Below are 24,474 nucleotides of genomic sequence, written 5' to 3' on the forward strand. Positions count from 1 at the left end.
AAAGAGCAAAGAAAACTAAAAATAGTTTGTAGTTTATAGACTCTCTCCAAAAGGTCTACTGTCATCTTCACAGGCTTCAGCTCCAGGTTCTGACTGCATCACCTCCTGTCTGCATGTGTACTTGTCATTGTTCTGTATCAGGAGTTTCACAGATGGTTCTCCTGAGGTGCAGTCATCAGAGTAGAGGAAGAAGTGCAGTGGGGAGAGAACACACCCCTGGGGCAGGCTGGTGCTGATGGTCTGTGTGTGGCATTGTGATGCTCCTCAGCCTCAGCAGCTGCTGCCTGTCAGTCAGGAAGCTGGTGATCCACTGACAGGTGAAGGGGCACCTGTCAGTGGATCACCAGAATGACCCTGCTGAGATTTGGAGTAAACCATGCTATCACTGAATGTGAAACCTTTTTCTCAGGGCTTTCTGATCTGTTCCAGCTTCAGCTGCTGACTCACATGCCGTTAACTTCTGGCTAAAAATGTCCCGCACAACCAGAAAGTAGCAAGGAGACTCCGGAACTCTCCTCTGACTCCGACAGCCTCCGCTTCAGCAGGGGCGCTGTTCGCTCTCTCCGCACCGCGCTCCTCGACTCGGAACTCGCAGCGTGTTTACATTCCTGCTGGCTCTCTTTGTCCCGGAGGCTCCCGGCAGGGAGAAGCCGCAGAATGTGCACCGTGCAGCTGCTGCGAGTGTCGGTCCACGAGCGGATCAGCGCCGCCGCCGAAGACTTGTTGCTGCGGCTGGAGAAGGGAGAAGAAGCAGCCGAGCTCCCGACGATGAGAGCGCTGCTGACCGAGCGGCTGACGGTGGCCGCGGAGGAGATCGTCGCTCTGTTGGAGGAGACCGTGGCGGAGTACCAGGACAGAGTAGAGCGCTCGGAGCGGGAGATCTGCCGTCAGAGGAGGCTGCTCGATGCCGTGCTCAAGCCCGAAGTCCGGCTGCAAGCGGCAGGTCAGTGTCGCGCTAAACGCAAGCAGGACCCACGCAGAACACAAACAGGACCCTCGGTATGGGCTAACCAGCTGGTTATTGTCACCGATTAATGAGTTACTGGCTCCACGGAGACATAGCTGATCGTTCTCTTTTTCCAGTCAGCAGAAATCTGAAATATTTGATCTTCGAATTAATAAGCTTTTGCAGTCTCATCGGTCATAAAGGTTCAGTGTAAGCGCCACCGCAGAAATACTGTTTCAGTCTTCTTCTTCTTCTTCTTCTGCATACGGTTTACTGGCGGTTGGCACTATTTCAGCCTGTTGGGGCCGATGCTTTTACTCACACTGCTTTCCAGCACGTGTAACACCAGGGGCGGATCTAGAAGGGTGGCATGGGGTGGCAAGTGCCACCCTAAAATGATCCCTTGCCACCCCAGTTTTGCATATGACAGTGTTGTTTATTAAAATAAGATAGCATTAACAGTTTGAGCGTAGTTACAGTCAACAGTGAATATAAATGCTAAAACTGAATATATTGCATAGTGTTCCCCCCTCCACCATTAACAAATGGTTCAGCCCATAGCAGGACCGGCTTTTTTTTGGTAGCAAGTGATGGTTATGATTGTGCCAGAGCACATTTTGAACAACACCTTGGGAATTTCGCTTTTTACACAGATGGTTGGATGTTACACTGTGGAAATGGAAGGAAGGTGAGTGTTATTAACCCTCTGTGGTCCACGGACACGCTGCACCTCCAAATCACATGACTGATGTAAGCTGACATAGAAACAGGCTGCAGCCACGCTGAGTCTCTATTTCAGCCCACATTGAAAGTTCGAACTTCAAAGTTTTTACATTTTAATTACAGGCCAGTAAATCCAGAGTTATGATAATATATATATAAGCCATGCTTTTTTCTAAATACTGTCGTCACGTTTGTGTGTGTGTGTGTTTTAAGCGTTTTCTAAGGACAGCGCAAAAACGGTAAAGAAAGAAATAAAGCCACATGTTTCCTATCGGTGGAAAAATGTACCATGTCGACCAATTAAAAAAAAAAGTCAACACGTGGGATTTGGTTGTTTAGGAAGAGGGGAGAGTTTTGTGACGTTTAGTGTGGAGTGTATACTTAGTGTGTTGTGTTGTGTAGTTGTTCTGTTGTGTAGTCGTTGTTTTGTTTTGTGTGTCAGTGAGGGCACTAATGAATGTCACTAAGGCACATTTGCAACGTAAACACTGTCACTAAGTAGAAAACCAGCGGAGTGATACACCTCCTGTTGTCAGGCCTGCAGGTTTATCCCTGTGCTGTTCTCCTGTTTTTACTGGCACACAACATTTGTGGGGCATCTTATTGCAACACCTGATTGTTCTCTCATTTTAGTTTTAGTAATATTTTTAAATGGTTGTACAAAATAAAAAAAGGTCTATTGGCCGCATTTTTAGATAAATTGTTGTTTATGTTTCCAAAATGTACATTTTATATTTGCATTTCAAGTTATAAAAATTTACTCAACATGTCTGTGGTTTTTTTTACAGTAAAGAAATACTACTAGGATTTTAAGTTCTTTGTGTGATTTCAGATCAGTAATACTAATGCAGTATGTCAGTGAAAAAAAATTCAGTTGAGCTGAAAAGAAAGATACCAAACGAGGCAAGGGGAAAAAATAAAATGAAACAATTTGAGGGTGAAATACAAACGTAAACTCAAAAGGAGTCAAAAATGGCCGGTTGTATTTCAGACCTCAGAGGGTTCATCCAACAAATCATGAAAAATTAGATTTAAATTTTTGTTCATAACAGTGCAGATTTCTGACATTTTGTGTAATTTAAGCTGTAACAATGTGATTGTTTTCTAACAAAAAACGGTGTGAAACTTAAGTTAGACTTGTGTTTGTAAATGAACCGCCCCATGTTGTGTAGCTTTCTGGGTTTTATAGTTATTGGGCTACATATTTATTTATTATACAGGCTATACAGAAACTCACATGTTTTATGTAACTAAAGTGTGTAATTATGTGGGCTACAGACAATAATCAAGTTATAGACTGTATTTATATGAAAAATGTGTATACTTACTGCATTTGAATTATTTTAACCATATGTAACCACCTGCACATGTGTTTGAAAAAAAAGGCTTTGAGGGTCATCAGCTGTTCCCTCCACTTTTCAGTCCACTTTAAACGGTTTTTTGGTTCTGAAGAGACGGCGATGTTTCTGGAGCATGTTCATGCTTCTTCCGCTTTGTGTAACAGAGCTGATAGCACGGTGAGGTGTGTTCACAGGCTGTGGTCCTCATTTACCAACAGTGCACACGCACAAATCTATGTGGAAATCGTGAGCGTGACAATGACGATTCAGCGATATTTGCATACTTGGATTTTTTCAATGCTGCTGCGTCACTTTTAAAAAGGTCCAACAGCTTTGTTGTGAGCAGAGCAGCTTTGAGCTGCGTGGGGAGTTTGAAATTCTTTAAAAGGGGCCCACCTTAAAGAACAGGAGGTCTCCATCAGGTTAAAACATGTTTTCATGTCTTTGCTTTTCATGGAAAAACATTCTATAGATTATTTTAAGCTTTCCTATGTGGATTTTTATGGTCACTCATGAGTCAGTCATCTTATAGATGGGAATTAAAATGTGTTTGTTTTGCTGGTGGGACAGATTTTAGGATTTGCATGTACATATTGTTATATTATTATCCAGTGTATTTTTGTGTGTTGTTTCTTCTCTGGTTTAACTTCAAGGTTCTTCTACACACAGGAAATACCTCCATTGTGCAAACAGCCAGTCAGAGGACAGCTGAGATTAAGGTGACTGTGCAGTGTGCAGGTATGTGCATTAAAGTATTTCAGAATCATCACCATGACAATATTAATCTTAAAAATATACATTAAATATACATTAAACTGTTCACTGCTCCGCGGGTATGATGTATGTTTGATGCTCCAAGCAGCCCAGAAATCTTAGCAGGTTAAGTCAGAAATTAAAGATGCTTCCGCATCAGGTTAACACAAACCACACAGCCTGATTCTGTGTTCATTTTTTCCAAATAAAGGAATCTGATCACATATGCTCAGACCAAAGCTGGTGATTCTCGGTGCTCTGGGGTGAAAATGGTCCATATGTTAATGTAAATTGCATTGATCTGCACCAAGTAGATGAGGAGGGCAGGAAGAGCACAGAAAATCCCGTTTATTTTTTTCAAAATCAAAGACCCTCTGTAGACCAAACACTTGGCATTTCGGCATTATCATACCTGTTGGATTGGACTGAGTAACACCTGGAAATAAAGGTGCTTCGATCTGCATTACATCTGAAAGCATTCATCCAGCTGATGTCAGGACCTATCATAAATAAAATCAGAGTAAAGGAATTAAAATTCCAGTTTTTAAAAGGAGTTGAAAACCGTGTAAATGTAACTAAAACAGAAGATGAAGAAAGAACCATTGGGGTCAGTTACTGTAGTTACTGTAATACCTGTTTCCACCACAGGGTGGAGCATTGAGTCAGTCTAACTTTCATCTAACAAGCTCACTCATTCAGTACATGTTTTGATTTTCGAAAGCGGCCTCTGAGGAAATGGATCAAAACATATCTCAAAATGCTCCATGCTGTAATGAGGGGTGGGTGATATATCAAATATACTCAATGTATCGCAAGTTTTTCCACGTATGATGGTTAAAAATGACTTCATCGCAATCATCAGGTATAAATTGCCATGGAAATATTAGAGTGAAATATTGCCGCAAAAGGTAGCAGTACCACAAATTTATTCTACCAGCTGAAACGTCATCCACTACAAAATTAAGAATGTTTTAAACTCCACATATCAGCGTCTCCCAACACACTAAAGAAAATGTTAAATAAACCAGCTGCAATTACCTATAAAGGTTCTTGGTCGCTCTCTAGACTTTTATTTCTGTAATTTGAGGTCATCACATTTTTTATTTTACAGTTTTTATATGTTATAAGCACAAAAGAGCACCTTTTTCATCTCAATTGTTTTATTGTCTCGTGAATTTATTGCTTGATGTACTTTTTGTTTCTATGATCTTTTGCTTGTTAAAGGTCTATTGTTGACCACAGAAAGAGACATAAGGTATGTCCCAATTCGTAGGCCGCATCCTTCAGAGGCCGCATTTGAAGGCCAATTACCTCACGGCCAGGCGACGAAGGCTGTCATAATTTGAAGGCTGCTCCAAATGCGGCCAACAACTGTGTTCTTCATTTCCCCAGATTTTAAGGATGGGTCGGGTCCTTTTTTCAGTGTTTTATTTGTTTCTGAGTAAATCGGTTTAGCTGAGATTAAAGTTATAGTTTTCACACAGCTGAATAAACGTCAAACAGGAAATGGTTAAACAGAAATGTGAGATGGTCGAGAATTTACTCCAATGTCATGTTATATATTAGCGAGCAAGGAGCAGACGGCTGAGTTTATTAAACTCCACCGCGACAGCTGGTGACGCAAATCTGAAAGCTAGACCGTCCCATTCAACAGCCTCACACTTCTGGCTTACTTGGCTTTCAAAGGACCTGGCCCACATAGACCGCGGAGGCCAGGTCCTATGCGGCCTATGAATTGGGACATACCTATACTGTAATGTATAGTCACTTGTGAAAAACCTTTGACTGGTTAAAATAAAATATTTCAATTTATTCACATTTTTTTTGTGTTTAAGTAAAAAAAATAAAAAAAATAAAAAAATTTAATTGTCGATTTGAATGAGTATACCAGTGCAATTTTGGGCACTATATGAAAATAGCATTTGTTTTTGGAGGTTATTTAACATATCATGATATATATTGTGTATCGTGATGTAGCCCCCCCCCGAAAAACGTGATATCAGATTTTCCTCATATTGCCCAGCCCTAGCTGCAATAACTCAGCCATCACTAGGTGCATCTCAGGTGTTCTGATCTGATTGATGCTGACAACTGTTGTTTTCCTCCTCAGATCCTCTGCAGTCAGTGACGCTGTATGACCCAAACGACCCCACAGACCAGGATCCCTCCGATCCAGAGGAGCACGATGGCAGCAACGTTTCCTGTCCATCATCACCTCCTTCGCCCTCGCCATCCTACCACCCACCCCTCTCTGAGAGCAGCGATGGAGACCCGGACAGTGACTGGATTGAACATAGGCGGACTCTCAGACCTCTGAGGAGGAAGAAGCGTAGCCGTCCGGCGCTCAGTGTCACAAGCAACCGGAGGCGCTCGAGTCTGGCTCAGAGCTTCAGCTGCCACGTGTGTGACCGGGCACTGCAAGGGAAAGGCTTCCTACTCAAACACGTCCTGCACACCTGTGCCAGCAACCCAGACTTTCGCTGCGGTTACTGTGGGGAATGCCTGGACTCTGCTGATGGCCTGAAGGCTCATCTGCAGATGCACCAGGACAAAAGCAAAACATGCTCCTTCTGCGGGAAAACCTTCCATTCCATCCTGGCCCAGGAAATGCATGTGCGGTTGCACACAGGAGAGAAACCGTACAGCTGCAACTTCTGCGGCAAGAAGTTCAGTCAGAAGGGCAACCTGACATCACACCTGCGTGTCCACGCAGAAGAGAAAGCCTTCAAATGTAAAGAGTGCAGCCGTGCCTTCTGTCACATGAGCTCTTTGGAGCGCCACATGGAGGAGCACAGGAGCTCAGCAGTGCACACCTGCAGTGTCTGCGGTGAGGAGTTCAGTAAACGGAACAGTCTGCGGCAACACATGGCAACTCATCAGAAGAACGACAGCCTCAGAATTAAGACGAACCGCACTTCAATACCGTCCTTCCGCTGCAAAGTTTGCAGTGACACCTTTGATAGGAAGACCCTGTTAGTGAAACACGTGGCGACTCACCTGCAAGACACGGACTGCCGCTGTGGACTCTGCGGACACCATTATGAGTCCTCTGACAGCCTTGCTGCCCACCTGCGCTCTCACCGCGAGGCTGGCGGCACCTGCAGCATCTGCGGGAAGTGCTTCCCGGGCCAATCGGCGCTGCAGATGCACCTGAGGATCCACACTGGGGAGAAACCCTACAGCTGCAGCTTCTGTGGGAAGGCTTTCAACCAGAGTGGCAACCTGAAGACACACCTGAAAATCCACACGGGTGAGCGGGCGTTCTCCTGCAGCCTGTGTGGGAAAGGCTTCACCCAAAAACAGACCCTGGACACACATGTCCGCTTTCACAACAAGGAGCGCCGCTTCCTGTGCCAGGTATGCGGGAAGGGCTTCATGCAGGATGTGGACCTTAAGAGACATATGCTGATCCATACCGGGGAGAAACCATACGCCTGTAGGGTCTGTGGGAAAAGTTTCCAGGCCAAACGCTCGCTTAATGGGCACCTTAAAGTGCATTTAGCTGGCCAGGAGGACTCGAGGCCAGAGCCGCAGAGGACAGCAGAGGACAGCTTCTACTCAGGATTCACGCAGTTGTAGTACCACAGCACCTCCCCATTATTCATAATAGCACAGAACACTACAGTTGACAGGAAGTTTCTGACAAAATGGAATCTCTATAAAGTTGGTCATGTTTTCATAATGGTAGTGGTACCACCTTCACTGACTGTACTCCTGTCGTGTCCATCTGTCTCCCTCTCATTCACACACATGCATTCTGTTTTCCTCTTACTGGCTCCTCTTTTCTCCAGAGCATACCTCCACCTCTCCATGCTCTCCTCCACCTACTCACTACAGATCACGGCGTCATCTGTAAACATCGCAGTCCACAGACCTTATCTCTCAGTCGGTCCTTCACCACAGTAAACAAGAGGGGCTCAGAGCATACCTGATGTAATCCCACCTCTACCTTGAACCACCCTGTCACTCCTACCACTCAATTCACCACTGTCTCTGTCCTCATACATGTCCTGCACCACCATCACAGACTTCTCTGCCACTCCTTACTTACCGCAGTTCCTCTCTGAACTGCTAATCATCTGATCCCTCTGACCCACAAAGACACAGTGAAGCTCCTTTTGACCTTCTTTAAACTTCCTCATCAACACTCTCAAGGCAAACATCACATTCACTAACTGTCATCCTTTCTCATTTTCTTCATTCATCATCTCCTCCATGTACTGCTTACATCACATCACACCCTCTTCACTTGTTATTACATTTCAGTCCTTGAAACAGCTTGGTCTCTATGTCTAACCAGTCTCCTTCCTTGGTGTCCAGTCTCACATACAGGTCACAATAAGCTTTTTCTACCATTGCTGTCCACTGAGCCTGTGTACTTCTGTCTACTGTTTTCAATCAACCCACTTTTTCTTTGCTAACCTCTCCTGTAGTTCCTCATTCCTCCACTAAGTCTCCTTGTCCTCTTTCCTCTCACTACTCAGTCCTCTGTTAACTCTACCTGCCACCGAAAGCTTGTTTCACCTCCTCCATGAACTCTGTACAACATTTATTTTTCTACAACTTCCACCATTTAATCTTTGCCTCTACCTTTGCTCAATTCCACTGCTTTTTTTTTCAAACTTTATTTTTTTTCTTTAGAAATACACAGTGCATCTTGCTCCTTTATACATGCGCATATATACACACATACTGTACACATACACCCACACCTACATACATATACACACACCTTCAAATACCTACATACATACAAACTTTGCATATTGTTGTATGTGTCTACACAAGTGCCCATTCAGCACAAAATGGAGAAAAGTCCAGTTGAGCACTAAACAAGGTCCCGGAAATAAAGTTAAATGAAAAGAGATTGAGATGGGAAAATCATTTTGTATGACCATATCTTTGAAATTTTTCTTTACAGAGTCTTAGAGAAAAGGTAAATGTTTTCCATTTCAAAAATGTCTTTTACCTTTTTAATCGTTGTTTTCTCTCTCCAATAAGATTTAATAGCAGGACAGGTCCAGAATATGTGATAGTGATCAGCCATGGTGTTGCCACATTGTCTCCAGCAGTTACTAGATTCAGGTTTGCTATTCTGAAGTGGTTTATTTTTAGGGTTAATGAAAAATCTAATGTTATTCTTCCAGGAATATTCCCTCCAAAGAGGGGACCTTGACGTGCTATTGTTTGTCTTCTTTCTCCCATTTGGTCTTAACATATTGGGTGTAGTGCTTCCTGAATGATTGTAAATATGAATAGTTTAGAGATCAGCCTTTTATGTACTTTACCTTTCTAGGTGTTCACAAATATGTCAATGAGGCACCCACTCCCTTACAACTTTATCATTTTTATTAAAGTGGTGTCTCAATTGTCTATAAAAAGCAGTTTTATTTAACCTGTAAGTTTCACTGAGTGGTAAGAATCTGCCCATATCTGTTTTGGCTGAGATTTTACAGTATGCTGTAATACCCTTCCAAGTCCTTTGTGGTAGTGTAAAGTCTGTATCATATCCTGCCCATCTTAGTATTCACACTTTCCTTTCTAAATTATTAGTTTTTACCTTCTTTAATCCCTATGTTTAAAGCTACTTTAGTGTACACGTGTTTTTCCTGTAGGCTTATATCACCCAATAAAGACTGTAAAACCTGTCTAATTGGGTAAGTTCAAAATCTTTTCATTTTGCTTCGTATCTAGTATCACAAAGTCTAACCAAGTACTGAAGCTGTAATCGTAATTGTCCTCCAGGTTAGGTAAAGACAATCTACCTTGGTCTTTTGGTAACTGTAGAGTCTCAAGTTGTACCCTGGTTTTTATCTCGCCAAATAAGTTGTGAGATCATTCTTTTCCACTCATTAAGTTGTTTCGGGGGAATTTCAATTGGCAGGGACTGAAAAAGAAACAACACACGGGGTAAAATTGTGAAGAAAAAAATGGTCACAATTTCTATTCTGCCATACAGACAAACTGTCAAAGGTGCCCATCTTCCTGAGTCCACTTTTATATTTTGTGTGATAGCGTTATAATTTAAGTTATAAATTTCTGTCAAATCCTTTGTTATGGTGACTCCAAGATACGTCAGTTTGTTAGTATTCCATTTGAAATTATGCATTTTACGTATGTTTTCTTTTGGTACATAGATGCAAGTTAGAGTTTGGGTTTTTTGTATATTTAATTTGCAACCTGAGTATTGGCTAAATTGTTTAAGACGAGTCATCAATTTAGGGAGGCTAGAGTCCGGATTGGACAAGGTCAAAAGTACATCATCTGCATATAAGCATATTTTATACTCCACTCCTCGATTTCCTTGTCTTCTCTAATCTATTGAACCAGGGCTCTATAAAGAGTACAGACAAAGTAAAGTTTAGGGGACTCCCCTGAAGACATCCTCTCTCAAGTGTAATAATCCTAGACAGATTTCCATTATTTTTTATCTGGGCAGTTGGACGACTGTACAGCAATTTCAAACAACCTATGATCTGTTCTTTGAATTCAAATTGTTTTAGTACTAAGAGATTCAGGATTTTGATTTTTTGATAAGTTTGAGGAGTCCAAGGTAGGGTGTAATTGTACATTTCAGTCTCCACCACATATCAGAACACCTGATGTCTCTGTAGCAACTAAATCAAACATGGTCCTTAATAATGATTTGTGTTGTCCAGGAGGTCTGTAGATGTTAAGTAGCATCACTACTTTAGAGTCTAGAATTCCTTTTACCAAAATATATAGTCCTTCCTCAGCTGGAAGGAATTTGTTTTAAAATTAGAATTGCAACTCCCCTATTGGGTCCCTTTGTGTTTGATAAATAAAATATGTATTTCAATCTGGGGTGTTTAGGTTTTTGTGCCCTTTTTTGGTAAAGCGGGTCTCCTGCCAAAGAATTATATGATGGTTTTCCTCTTTCATTCCAGCAATAAGTTTACATCTTTTAACTGGGTTTTGTAACTCATTGACATTAAGTGTTAGTAAACTATACTGCTGAAAGGACATGCCTTGTATAAGAAACAGCATTTACATTGTAAACCTTGGGTGACAAAAAACACAACACACATCTGACAAAACTTGGAACTTTAACTGAAACAGAACAAATGAGAGAATGGTGGTTTCTACTCAAAATCAGAATTTCCCAAAAACCTTTTGGAGAGGAAAGCTCTTGCATTACGAGGGGCCTCTCCTCGGTAAGGTTATGAATAATCAAAGTATTACAAAGTAGTTAGTAGTCAAAATAAACAGGAAAACAAGCTTCCAGAACAGTGGCTTATTCTCCAAGTTCTCTAAGGCAGACATTTGTAACTTCCAGTGTAAAATTAAACTGAAATGGTTACACTAAATTATATTTAGTGTTGTTAAACTAAAGTGTCAAGCCTTACCCAGGGAAAGTCAAATCGACAGAGAAACTGAATTTCTCTGGATTCTGTGGTTTGGGTCTCTCTCTGTGACTTCTTTGCATTCACAGCTCCGTATCACTTAGGGACAACTCCAATTTAATAAACGTTTCTAAAAAAAACTCCCATAGTTTGTCTCTTACAGTGTCTTCAGGAATTCCGTATACACAAATGTTGTAGCTATATTTTTCCCAATTTGTGTTTTCACCTTCTTTTCCCCCCGCTTTTTTTCCTCCATGAAATCTGTAACAGTCAGTTTAAAGATTAGTTGATTCAAATAAAATGTCAGATATCTTCCATTTGAATCTTCTCAGCTCTGAGCACTCCTCCTCCTTTAAGTGACATGTATTTTCCCTCAAGGTGCCACAATTGGTTTTTGCTTCAGCAGCTGGTGGAGAGTCCGCTGACATGAGTGTGAAGGTTGTCTGTCTCTCTGCGTTAGCCTTGCGTCAGCCTGGTTACCTGTTCAGGTGTGCCCTTCTTCTCACCCTGTGGCAGCTGGGATAGGCTCCAGCCCCACAGCCCGGAGTGGGATCAATTCTAGTTATGATTTTTGGTTTAACCTTCAATATTTAACCATTGCCCTAAACTCGCGACAATCTGCTTTAACTTTGGAGAGAACTGAGCATTTTAAATTTTGTATGTTTTTATACAACCTTATTTCCAAAAAGTCCTGTAAATGAAATTTAGGGATATGTGAAACTGAAAGCTGAAAAGATCCATTTATGCGTATGATATTGATGGTTTCTATTTTTAAAGGTTGTGATTTAAAAAAGAGAACAGGGAGTATGTAAACAGTGCCGTTTCCTTTCAGTTACCTGTGGAGCTGAGCAGAGCACTGATGTGGTAACATTAATTTGACATTTGTGTGTATGTGTGTGTGTGTGTCTGAGACTCTGTTGCATCAGTAAAATCTTTGCAGCACGTTCATGCCTCCAGCAGGTCAGGAGAGTCTGAAGGGAACCCAGTGCTGTCGCTCTGAAGTCATTTGAAGAAGGAAAAACATGATGTTTGAAGAACACCACAGGTGGCCTGAGTTTGTTCAAACTGATCCACAGTCTTTGTGGCTTCAAGTTTTTTTTTTTTTAGCTGATTTAAAAAAAAAATTTTTTTTTATGTTGGAGTGATGAGTAATCAGAAGGATTTAATAAGTTTCAAGACTTTTATTGTCAAATAAATGTGTGTGAAGAGTCAGTGTACAGTGCTGACCTTTCTTCTGTGGATTGGTTCTGGTTGAGGTTCGCAAAGAGGAGGCCTGGCCTCGGTCAGCAAACTGTTTACAGGCCACTGAGAGAGAGCATGTGCAGCTTCTCTCTGTGAGCAGGTGACGCTTGACTCTTCAGTCTGATAAAAAGGAGAGTAGGGCTGAACGATTTATCGCATTTGCGATAATATCGCGACATGATCAAGTGCAATTTTCTAACCGCAAAGGCTGCGATTATACTCTGGACATGTCCAAATTCATGGGCTGCATCCTCCTGAGGCCGCATTTGTAGACCGATTACGTCACAGCGACGTGCCGAAGGCTGTCCAAATTACTACCATATCCCAGAATTCATAGCGCGTAGTGATGGGACTTCCGGCTCTTTTTACAGATCCGGCTCTTTCGGTTCGGCTCACTAAAAAGAGCCGGCTCTTTCGGCTCCGAACCGGCTCTTCAGGTTGTTTTGTTGCTTTAATTAATTTATTATTAACAATAATATAAAATTATGCACAAAAGGAATTACTAACGTAAAAAAAGTGGTTTTATTTATATATGTTTATATATAAATATATGCGGTGACCCCTAGAGACAAAACACGTACAAACTCCAAAACACATTTCTAGCATGAACTGAACTTCCAAAGCAGAGCTACTAGATCACTTAAATTACACAATTGAAAGAATGTGTGTATTGTTTGTGTATTTATACACAGGCACTCATATATATTCAAATAATTTAAAAAAAAGTTCATTTACCTGTTACTACCACACACCAAATCTGGTCGTTGGTACTTGCTGGCTTGTGTAGCCACAAGATAACAAAGGCTCAACACTGCGCCCAGCATCCTGGAGCACTTCTGTTGTCTTTTGTACGTGTTTTGAGTTTTTATGTGCTTCTGAGTTTTTATATGCTTCTGAGTTTTTACGTGCTTCGGAGTTTGTACGTGTTTTTACGTGTTTTGGAGTTTTTACGTGTTTTGGAGTTTTTACGTGTTTTGGAGTTTGTACGTGTTTTTACGTGTTTTGGAGTTTGTACATGCTTCAGAGTTCGTACGTGATTTGAAGTTTGTATGTGCTTTGTCTCTAGGGGCCACCGTAAATATACTTTTATTTATTCACTCCACATAAAATGTAATAAATAAATCACATAATACAAAAATCAACTATTCACATTTCAAGTTTTAACTATTTAAATTTTCAGCTTTTTTCTTTTACAAATTTAAAGTGAAAACAACACAAAACACTGCAAACCACAACACAATTAAATATAAATTATAATATGAAAACAAAAAGAACATGCATATTCTCTGTCATATGGGCCTGCATGAATAAACTTTCTGAATCCTTTATCATCTGCAACCGAAAATAGTTGTGGATGATTACTATACCTTTCTAATGTTGTTGTCCCTGCCTCTCTTTCTCTCTCTCTGGCTCTGTTCCTGTGCTACTGAGTGTAACTACCGCCCCTCCCCCCCTCTGCCCAGCTAAAGCACAAGGCTCGCTTGCAGAGTGCAGCGGAAAAAAAGTGCGAGAGAGAGGCTGAGAGAAAGAAAAAAAAACAAAAAACAAAACACGTGACGGCTCGCGATAAGGAGCCGGCTCGCGTCGTTCACGTCAAAGAACCGGCTCTAAGAGCCATTTCGTTCGCGAACGACCCATCACTAATAGCGCGGCCCAGCCAAACTCCAGTTTCCAGCAATGGCGGCCGCTACTAAGTTTTAAAATTACTCATACTAATCTTTCAGGGTCACAAAATAAACTTTTAACATATTTTCAGGCGAGAAAGTAGTTGTGTAAACATCAAATATCTGCTCGGTTTATCAAGATATCCCATATTTGCAAAAGTGCTTCGACGTTTTCAGAGGCGTCTGCTACCCACCAGCTCGACAGCTAGCCGGGAGCTCGAGGGTTACTGATGCGGCCGAGAACGGCACAACTCCCGGCACATCATTTTCAGATCACCGCGGAGTTTCGCTGCTCGGGTTAAACGTAATATATAAGTCACTTAGACAACCTAAAAATGTTATTGTTGGGCTTTTTTCAGTGTTTTGTTTGTTCGTGAGTAAATCGGTTTGGCTGAGATTAAAGTTATTAGATTAGATAAAATAAAACTTTATTAATCCCCCGGGTGGGTTCCTCCTTGGTTTTCACACAGCTGACTAAACGTCAAACAGAAAACTTATTAAACAGAAGTATGAGACAGTCGAGAATTTACACCAGTGTCTGGTTATATTTTAGATAGCAAGAAGCAGACGGCCGAGTTTATTAAACTCCACCGAGACAGTGGTGACGCTAATCAGAACTAGCCTTCTGATTCAGAAGGCTAGACCGTCCAATTTCACGCCTTTAAACTTTAAAGGCGTGTTTGTGTGTGTTTATACAATTGCTATTATGTTTGCACTTTATGTGTAATGTTACTGACTGCAAAGATCAGTAAGATGTGTGTATTTTTTATTTATTAGTTTTATTTATTTAATATTATTTTTTAATTGAATGACTGTCTAGTAGTTCACAGATGTCGAAAAACTGAGTGTGGTAAAGCCACTGATTTTTTTTATGTATATTTCTGCAATCTGCACATTGTACTGACTTTCATTTTAATGTTTACACCAGGGTTCCTTGTCAGCACTTTATGCTCAGATGTTTGTAAGCTAAAAATAAACTATTGTGTATGTTCAAATATACTGTTGTGATTGAAGAAGTTAAATAAAAATGTCAGTCATCAATTCATGCATCACCTCATGTCATCATAACAGAGGTCTGTCTTCCAGGAAAGAACAGTTTAAAATTAATGTAATATAGTATTGGCCATACTATATGATGTATTGCTTGTCTTTGTTTAATAATACAGAAGACAAATACCTTAAAAAATAATCGCATATCGCATCGCAATCGCAATATTGGGGCAAAAAATCGCAATTAGATTATTTTCCATAATCGTTCAGCCCTAAAGGAGAGAGACTGAAAAACATGCAGCTCAAAGCTGAAACTAAGTGTCACACTGAGTCTGTGTGCATCTGTTTAAACACAGATGCTGTTTCACATCAAGCTCTGTGTGTATGTGTGTGTGTGTGTCTGAGACTGAGAGTGAGCTGATGTGTGGTGTGTTAATGTTTCAACCAAGGTGATGGCCTCAGAGTATTTAAAGATGAAATTATTCCAATTGTGGAGGTAAAGACAGACGACACGAGAGCTCTCGATTAACACTCCTCGTTTATAACTCATCACCACACAACTCAATACTTTTCCCTCCAAAACACAGCAACAACACTTCCTGAGAACTGGGTGTGAGTGGAGCCCTCCAGTGGTCCACCACACAATGATGATAGCACGTGACATCCTGATCTCTGTTCTTTAGTGTGGTTTAAATATTGGAGTTTCCAAAATACTAGCTCAGAGTACTTCCTGTCTGTACAGTTGCTTCCTTCACTCAGACGACCTTCATCTTCTGTTCTGAGGAACATATTAATGCGAGAACATAACTGTGAGTGTCTCAGAGTAATCACATTACTGTTACTATTACTCTGACCTCATAACCCGAGTTATCCCCCCGCAGGGATAAAGTTTTCCTCTTTGGTTTGGCTTTAAATCCATCATTGTGACAGGAAAGGAAGACTTGATTATGCTTTCTGTTCACGTTTAACACACAAAACGGACCTTCACGTAAAGAAGTGGCTTTGATGATGAGCTGCAGATTTTATAACCAGAAGAGGAAACAAGTCACCACAGCTGAAAATTCATTTTTCTATACCTCTAAACTGGTGTGTGTGTGTGTGTGTGTGTGTGTGTGTGTGTATAAAATTTTATTTTTAAACAAATCGGAAAGAAAACAGAAAAATAAATACAACAGATATAGTAGAAAAACAAGTATAAGAAACCAAATACAGGCTGATATTTCGGATCTAACTTCTCATTTCCTGTGCGTTTGTTTCTTGCTTTGGTACTTTTACCCAAATTCTGATTGGCAGCAGAGGTCTAGACAGTTAAACACAGGGTTCACACTTAAAGCAGCTCAGCTGGTACATTTATCCGCCTTAATATAAAAACACTAGCACACTTTTTCCACAAAAAATAGTTCCTGCGCTACGGTCTCTCTCGGGAAGCGATGCGTCCTCCACTCCAGCAGGGTCGTGCTCTGGCTCGTCGATACTGAGCATAGCGGGTTTTCGGGCTGTTTACCTTCCTGTGGCCGCAGAGCTCTGAACCGGGATGTCTCTGACAGAATCCCCGCCAAGCTGCTGCAGACACCGGGCTTTGGCGGAGTCTGTGTCAGAGCTGCTGGCACGGGTTGCGGAGGAGGTTCTGGGCGCGTTGGAGACGCAGAGCGGCGGTTCTGGGTCCTCCAGAGGACCCGGCCGTCTGCTGCGGCCGCTGCTCGCCGAGCGGCTCGAAGCGGCAGCGCAGCAGATCGTCGGGCTGCTGGAGCGGGAGGTGGAGGAGTCCCGACGACAGCTGCGGCGGCTGGAGGCGCTGCTGAGCCCGGTGGTCCTGCTGAACCGGACAGGTGAGCTCCGTGTCTGCTGCCGTGGCTCTCCGGGCAAACAGGACCGGAGCTGTTCAATCAGAAATCGATATTGATCGGGAAGAGGTGACATCACAAGAGCATTACTGTAGTTCAGGAACAGCACCGGAGAGTAAAAGGAAAAGGGCGGCTTATCAGCCTCACACATGGCAGAGAGACAAACAAAGACACTGTTTGAAAGAGTCATATCTCGTAGAAAACCTCAAAGTCTGACTGCTCAGGAACCAATCCTTGTAATGCCACTGGGCAGCTACTTTAAAACACCAACTTTATTAAAACAAAACAAAACAAAGTTTGAAAGCTTTTTTTCCTTGCTGGCTATTCTCCTACTGCACATACTCAGAGGAACATCATAGCTTTATACAGGCACACTGCAGAGCAGAGACAGTAGGTACCATGATGGCGGCTGCTGGTTTGGCACAACCTGCTCTCAAGCCTTCAGATCAGGTCTCTGTACTCAAGAAACCATATGTGAAATGGAGAGGCAAGTCTGACTGAAACTATTTTCTCATTGGCTAATAACCAAGTCTTAGAAATGCCATGGCGCAAATGTACAAAAACCACGTTGTTTTACATAGGCTTGTCGAATTTCCCAGAGGAACCCACCCGAGGGATTAATAAAGTTCTATCTTATCTTATCTTATCTTTCTGAGGTCTTATAGACAGGTAGTCAATAACCACGTCAGGTTAACCTGACACGTGGTTAGGATCAGGATAAAAACGTCTCAATCTCACAGATCTACAGACTGGTCTGAGACTGTCTAGCAACCACAGGATGTGAAAGGTTGCTGGTTACTTCCCTGTGATTTCTTTGTTTGCTAAAACATTGCTGCTTCATAGTTTGAATGGAAGTGATGGATTTGCGTGTAAACACTGTCAATTGCACAGCAACTGTTGGTTGCTATGTGTCCTATATGGTGGACAAGTCTTTAGCACATGTGCATAACATGATGTGAAAATCATTCAGGTGGCGGGCAGCATGAACACCCAAGTTTGTAAATGTGATAACCTGAGAACAAGGTCACCTAGAACTTTCAAACTGATACCATAAGTCTATCTGCTAAATAATAATAATAATAATGTTTCTTTTCTCATAAATTTAAGGCTTTCACTTCACCTCATCCACCTTTTTCGTTACTGTCTTTAACTTCTGTGGTCCTGGCACACTGTAGTACTAGTATGAATTTCGCTTTGTTCAGCAACAGCAACATGAAAATTAGAGAGAGCCAGTGAGAGCTGTGATTGGCCTGTTAACACGTGCTGCAGTTTAAACAGATGTGTTTAATATGAGACAAAAAAACTAATATCTGCTTTCTGTGATGACATTTTGTTGGCGATCGACTGTGGTAAATATGCATTGCTTGTTTAGTTGAATCTGACTGCTGCATTTGACACGATGGATCATGATTGTGCTGATCTCTGGTAAGGTTGGGCGATTGGACAAATATATAGACTACTGACAACAGGGAAGCCTATTGTCGAAAGTTTTTACAAGGGCCATTTATTTATTTATTTGTCCATGAGTAAGTTTGCTAATAGTGTCTGTTAAAGCTAACAGGCAGTCAACAGAAATAAATAATAGCGTTGTTTTAACAGCACCCTCCTTTAACTGCGAACAAATGCACCCTCCTCAGAGTGCACCCAAATGCAGCAGCGATTCATTTATTCAAACTCATAACAGAAAGAAAGAACCGCAGTAGCCTATGTTCAGGAAAGAAAAGCATTTTATTTAATTAAAAAAACACAATGGTCGGGAAGGAAACAAAGAGAAACTGGCCTCTTTTTTTCCATTATAACTGTGTTTACAGGCCGTTCCAGTGTTTATCTGTCTTACACACTCGACCAAACAACAGATAAGTTAAAAATCAAAATGTCTCTTCCAGCGAACATAAAAAAAAATCCCCAATGTAAAGTTTAGTCTTTTGTGCGATTCGGCGCATCTCAAATAAATAAATAAATGAATGAATAATCCAAAAAAGTAGCTATATTAATGCTGAAACAAAGAAGAAAAGAAGGTAAAATATTCCCTCCAAACAAAACTTATAAATTCTTTGACAGGAAAACAAGCATTTTTACTTTATCCGGTTTTAGTAGTGTGCGCAGGTGGTTAACAATATTATGATGCGTTCTGAAGGTGTGCTTGTGGCTGGTATACACAGATATTTCCGTGCCATGTGTGACATCAATAGGAAATGTTTTTCATGAATTTTCCACCAAACCAGTGGATCGTCTTCTCTGTCTACGACCTCCTCGGTGAGGTAACAGTCCATTTCTATCTGCGCCTACTCCTGCAGTGTGCAAGTTGGCAATTAGTTCGTCCATGTTTGGACTTCTTCTGTGTTGTAAACGGGCAAATCAGTCCGTGCATTGTTACATCACTCTGCCCATCGAAAAGTCTGTGCATCCATGAATATATCGTCTATCGTCGGTTATTGGACTGACGATTGTCGGTTGGAAAATTTTTACATATCGCCCAACCTTATTCTCTGGACTACAACACTGTGTGGGAATTTCCGGCTTGGCACTTTTGTGGATAAAATCATATCTTTCTAACAGGAACTTTTGTTTTAAGTTGGGTTCTGCTTCATCATCTGTGGCCCCTTTACAATGGGGGGTACCGCAGGGCAGTACTGTTTTCATTGTTTCTCCTGCCACTGGGTATGATTTTTCAGAAAACACGATATTTAATTTCATCTATATGCTGACGTTTGCCAGCTTTATCTACCTTTCAATCACTCTGATATCTCCTCAATTGGACTCCTGCTTGTTTGTCTTAGCGATTTGAAGTCATGGATGGCTCCAAAAAATGCATCTAAAAATAAAAATCTAAAAATATTTCTGCTGTGCAGCACTTTGATCGGCTATGTGTTGTTTTTAAAGTGCTATATAAATAAATTATGAATGGAGCTACAGATGTGTGCTGCATTCAGGTGCTAGTGGAAACACTGAACATCTGTATTTCATGTTGTTTCACTGTTACTTTCTGTGTCTTTCATGCCGCAATTGCTTTTATGAACTGTTGACGGTTTTTTCTTTTTTTTTCTTTCAGACACATCTGCTCTTTGTAAGGTTGCTGCTAATGAAAGTCTCTGCCCACAGGCAAACTCCATCCACATGCCTTCACCTCTGCCCAGCCCTGCCTCCTCAGACATCACCTGTGCAGCTAAAAGTGATGACCACTGGAGAGGCAGCCAAAACTCACTCTGCATTAAAGGGACAGATAGGAGAACCACAGACAGGAAGTCCAGTGGGCAGAGACAGCGGACAGCATTGTTGGCGCGCCCGACAAATCAGCCTTGTGTCCTCTGTGGAAAGATTTTCCGCCATCGAGGGAATCTGTTGAAACATGTGAAATTGCACTCAGACTCCCCCGAGCATCTCTGCGGGGTCTGCAAGCAGCGCTTTGAGTCATCAGACAGTTTGTCAGACCATCTGAGATCTCACATGGAAACCGTGAGTGGTGGAGGCGGGACCTGCAGGGTCTGCGGGAAAATGTTTCAGAACATGGAGACACACATGAGGAGCCACACTGGAGTTAAACCTTTCAGCTGCGTCCTCTGCCAGAAGAGCTTTCCCCGATCCGGAGCATTGAGGCGCCACAAAAAGATTCACAGCAGAAGAAGCACTGACCCTTGCCCCATCTGTGGACTCAGCTTTGCTCAGAGTGAACTTCTCCAAGAGCACCTGAAGATCCACGAGCACGGTGGAGACCAAAATGAGAAAGACAGCGGGAGTGAGGACAGTCAGCCGGACTCACTGAAGCCAAAGCGCGAGGGACCAATGCCAGATCTGAAGTCGGCAGTGCTCTACTGCAGAGTCTGTGGTGATTCGTTCCACAGTCAAGGCTTCCTTAGGAAACATGCCCAAATGCACTGCAGGGAGTCAAAGAGCATGTGTGGCATCTGCGGACAGCAGCTCGACTCGCCAGATGTTCTTCTAACACATTTGCAGTCACACAGAGAGACTGGTGGGACCTGTGGTGTCTGCGGAAAGACTTTCCAGAACATGGAGACGCACATGAGGAGCCACACAGGCCTCAAACCGTACCACTGCTTGGTCTGTGGCAAACACTTCCCCCGGCCAGGTGCGCTTAGGCGCCACAATAAGATCCACAGTGGTGAGCGCCCGCATGTTTGCAACTGCTGTGGCAAGACCTTCATAGAGAGCAGCGCTTTGAAAACTCACAGAAAGAGTCACTCATTAGAGGGTCAAGATGGCGAGTCACCGGCGCACTCTCACACCAGGACATCTGACATAGAGAATGCCAGAATGCCGCCACGCTGTAAAGTTTGCGGTGAGTCTTTTCACAGTAAAGTAAGTTTGAGAAAACATGCCAAAAATCACTCGGCAGAGTCTGTCTGTGGGGTCTGCGGTGAAAGTATGCCGCCATCAAAAACGCTCACAGAGCATCTGCAGAGTCACAGAGACACCGGCAAAATCTGTCACGTATGCGGGAAAACCTACCAGAACATTGAGACTCACATGAGGAGTCACACCGGCATCAAACCGTACCACTGCAGTGTCTGCGGGAAGTCCTTTCCGCGGTCTGGTGCTCTGCGGCGCCACAAGAGAATCCACAGTGGGGAGCGACCATATATCTGCGAGTTCTGTGGCAAGACGTTCATCGATAACGGCGCTCTCACCTTGCACATCAGGAACCACACCAGAGACAAACCATCCAACCGCATCTCTTGCGAGACATGTGGGAAGAGCCTCGCCTCCATCCACGTCCTCGAGGTTCACAGGAGGATCCACACAGGCGAGAAACCCTTCCAGTGCTGCATCTGCGGGAAAGCCTTCAGGCAGGTGGGAGGGCTGAATGCCCACAAGCTGACACACACAGGTGAGAAGCCATTCAGCTGCAGCCTGTGCACTAAGAGCTTCAGCACCAAAGGTTACCTGGAGACACACCTCCGCTTCCACAGGAAGGAATGCGCGTTTAGCTGCCACCTGTGCTGGAAGGCCTTCGTCACCAAGAATGACCTGAAAAAGCACCTGCTGACGCACAGTGGGGAGAAGCCATACAGCTGCCGGCTCTGCGGCAAGAGCTACCAGGAAAAGCGCTCCCGGGACGTGCACATGAAGGTCCACGCAGACGCCAGTGACGACCCAATCACGGAGCAGGACACTTTGCAGCCACAGCTGCTGCAGCTGTAGAGACCAGTCCAGACCAGTTTGTACTGGTTTTACTAACTGATCGGAGACAGAAAATATTTTCACAAGACCAAATAAAATCTTCCTGAATATGTATGTTTTTTGGTGTTTGCAATAAAAAAAAAAAAGCTCCTGCAGGGCTTCAAAAACAGAGGGCCCTGAAAGGATCCAGTTCTTTAACCCAGGATTGTTTATTCTGAGTTCCACTGAATCCTGGGTTCCTGGTAATGTGCTAAAAATAATCCTGGGGTGAATGAGTCAACTACTTTCATTAAGAGTTTTTAGCTAATGAGCTCAAAACATGTTTGAGACCACAGGACACATTTCTGTTTTTTTCCAGCATTTTACTCTTCCCAAAACATTTAAACATTCAGAAATAAATAATTTGGTTTGATAAAATGTTCTCATAAGAAAATTAAAAACTACAGAAATTTAAAGGTGCACAATTTAAATGAAAAATAAAAATTTAGTTCATAAAACAAAATTATATTTTTTAATTTCATTTTCCAGTTTTCCTCCTAATGAAGCTACTGAGTACAAAGTTCTTCAGTTATTACATTAACAGTAGCCAGTGCTGTTCATTATTGTAGCAGTGGGGTGAATTTAAAACTTTTATATCAAACTGCTGCCATGTTTTGTTGTTTTCATGGCTCAGTCTGACTACTTTGATTGATGTAATGTAGTGACCTCAGAGAAGAGCAGCAGAATGAGTGTGTACATGACAAATGGTTTTACTGTCCGTTAAAAACTGCAAACACGAGTAAACCAGAAACGCTTTCTCGTGTCTGTTTTTTTTTTAAATTGGAAATTTGAAGACCAACAAAAGGAAGTAAAACAACATCATTAAAACTTGTCCAGTGCTTTTCTGTTAATACTCACTCAGTTACTGCTGTAAAAGTACCCCTGACCTCGACTTTTACTGCACTGGAGTTACTGTTTTTTGGGGATGACTGCCACCATCACCAAATATCAGGTTCATCCTGGGTCTCCAGAGCTCCTCAGGGACTTGGACCAGAATCTGCTGGTGATTTGAGTTTAGCTCAGAGAAACACAGGTACGGACCAATGACTGTAGAAACACGGACCCATATCAGATACCCTGCCTTCGGTCTGATCATAGTATCTGTAGAACATCAGCAATGAGAAACCTGGTGGTGACCTTCAGAATGAGGATCTTCATTTCAGTCTGAGAGGAGATCTGCAGCTTTGCAGCTCTAACCTGAGCTGATGAGGTGTCTCGTCCCTGCCAGCAGCCAGTGAAAGGAGTCTGCTCTTGTCTCAGTGCTTACTTACATTTCTTTGCTTCTGCTCACCTTTAGAGCTTTCTGCTCTTATATAGCTGTGGACTCCAGTCTGGCTGCTACTGTTCATTGTGTGAAAGTGCGTTTGAGTAGTCCATGTTTCTGATGAAGTTTCCTCACTGAGAGACATGACCCTGTCTGTGTATCTGTGTGGGAGCCATAATCAGAGCAGTTCCAGTTTCCAAACACTAAGGAAAGGAGTTCCTTTATTGTTTCCTTTAGCAAAGGCCACACTGGAGCATCCTTTGTGAAGAGGGAGGAGCTGAGATGGGTGATGCAATTTTACTGCAGTCATAGAAATTCCAAGCAGAGCAGAACACAGCAGGTGAATATAAGAAAATAAGATGGATTAAATTTTATAGGCTAACAGACAGAATAACTAAGTGAGACAAATTACTGTGATGTGTTCAGTCACAGCATGATGTACTTATAATGTGCTGTAATTTATTTACAAAGACAGAGCCAATTCACTTCAGTAATAATAACTGCAATCTACCAAGAGCAGAACACTAGTCTCTATATTAGTTGTTACAGTTTTTCTCGATTGCTTAAACACTATAACCAGGCCTCTAAACTAAAATTTCAAAACCGTAACGCTATTGTTCAAAAAGCTCACCCATTTCCCTGAACTATAAACACTATTCCCTGCTTTGACACATGACTCAAATTTGGTGAACTGTTACTGCAAAACTCTACACTCAAATCCCTACATTTTACAGTGCTTACACCATGTAGTCATTTAGAAAGCACTAGCATGCAATAATGTTAACTTAAGTCAGCATAGCTTGAGCTCAATTAGCACACAATTAACCAGGTGGAAACACTAGGAGTCAAAATTTAGCACACACCAATCAGAACCTGCGATGGATAGATAAAAGGGCCAAAGCCAGCTCATTCAGGTTTGAAACAATGGATCCAAAGAGATGCAAAGGAAGAGGACGTGGTGGAGAAAGAGGACGTGGTGAAGGAGGAGGACGTGGTGGAGGAAGAGGACATGGTGAAAGAGGAGGACGTGGTGGAAGAGGAGGAGGAGGTGGTCTAGGACAACAGGAAGGTGGTGGAGCAGGAGGGAGAGGTGGAGGAGGAGGAGGACGTGGTGAAGGAGGAGGACGTGGTGGAGAAAGAGGACGTGGTGAAGGAGGAGGACGTGG

At 42.4% G+C, this 24,474-nt stretch overlaps 2 protein-coding genes across 3 annotated transcripts; both read left to right on the plus strand.

Annotated features, from left to right (window-relative positions):
* The first annotated feature begins 636 nt into the window (after positions 1-636).
* On the plus strand, positions 637-10,582 carry LOC146644200 (uncharacterized). The gene is made up of 3 exons (XM_085395113.1): positions 637-943; positions 3,679-3,747; positions 5,873-10,582. The coding sequence occupies exons 1-3, from the start codon at positions 658-660 to the stop codon at positions 7,339-7,341; spliced, it is 1,824 nt and encodes a 607-aa protein (XP_085251239.1). The 5' UTR covers positions 637-657; the 3' UTR covers positions 7,342-10,582.
* A 5,939-nt stretch (positions 10,583-16,521) lies between these two features.
* Positions 16,522-24,403, plus strand: LOC146644201 (uncharacterized). 2 transcript variants are annotated; one of them, XM_085395109.1, is made up of 2 exons: positions 16,522-16,851; positions 19,919-24,394. In XM_085395109.1, the coding sequence occupies exons 1-2, from the start codon at positions 16,557-16,559 to the stop codon at positions 22,024-22,026; spliced, it is 2,403 nt and encodes an 800-aa protein (XP_085251235.1). In that variant the 5' UTR covers positions 16,522-16,556; the 3' UTR covers positions 22,027-24,394. The 2 variants fall into 2 exon arrangements, with proteins under 2 accessions (XP_085251235.1, XP_085251237.1); XM_085395111.1 differs by having other exon boundaries at positions 16,713-16,851; positions 19,969-24,403.
* Positions 24,404-24,474: the final 71 nt, after the last annotated feature.

This window comes from Rhamphochromis longiceps, linkage group LG22 (genome assembly GCF_057381845.1).
Source record: "Rhamphochromis longiceps isolate RC_006_pf linkage group LG22, R_longiceps_female_GT1.1, whole genome shotgun sequence".
Taxonomy (NCBI): domain Eukaryota; kingdom Metazoa; phylum Chordata; class Actinopteri; order Cichliformes; family Cichlidae; genus Rhamphochromis; species Rhamphochromis longiceps.

Bases quoted from the DNA above. Each gene is read 5' to 3' on its own strand.
- LOC146644201 (XM_085395109.1), top strand. From the start codon at position 16,557: ATGTCTCTGACAGAATCCCCGCCAAGCTGCTGCAGACACCGGGCTTTG. The intron at 16,852-19,918 runs GTGAGCTCCGTG...TTTTTCTTTCAG, and splicing joins GGTCCTGCTGAACCGGACAG to ACACATCTGCTCTTTGTAAG.
- LOC146644200 (XM_085395113.1), top strand. From the start codon at position 658: ATGTGCACCGTGCAGCTGCTGCGAGTGTCGGTCCACGAGCGGATCAGC. The intron at 944-3,678 runs GTCAGTGTCGCG...TTCTACACACAG, and splicing joins AGTCCGGCTGCAAGCGGCAG to GAAATACCTCCATTGTGCAA. The intron at 3,748-5,872 runs GTATGTGCATTA...TTTCCTCCTCAG, and splicing joins GGTGACTGTGCAGTGTGCAG to ATCCTCTGCAGTCAGTGACG.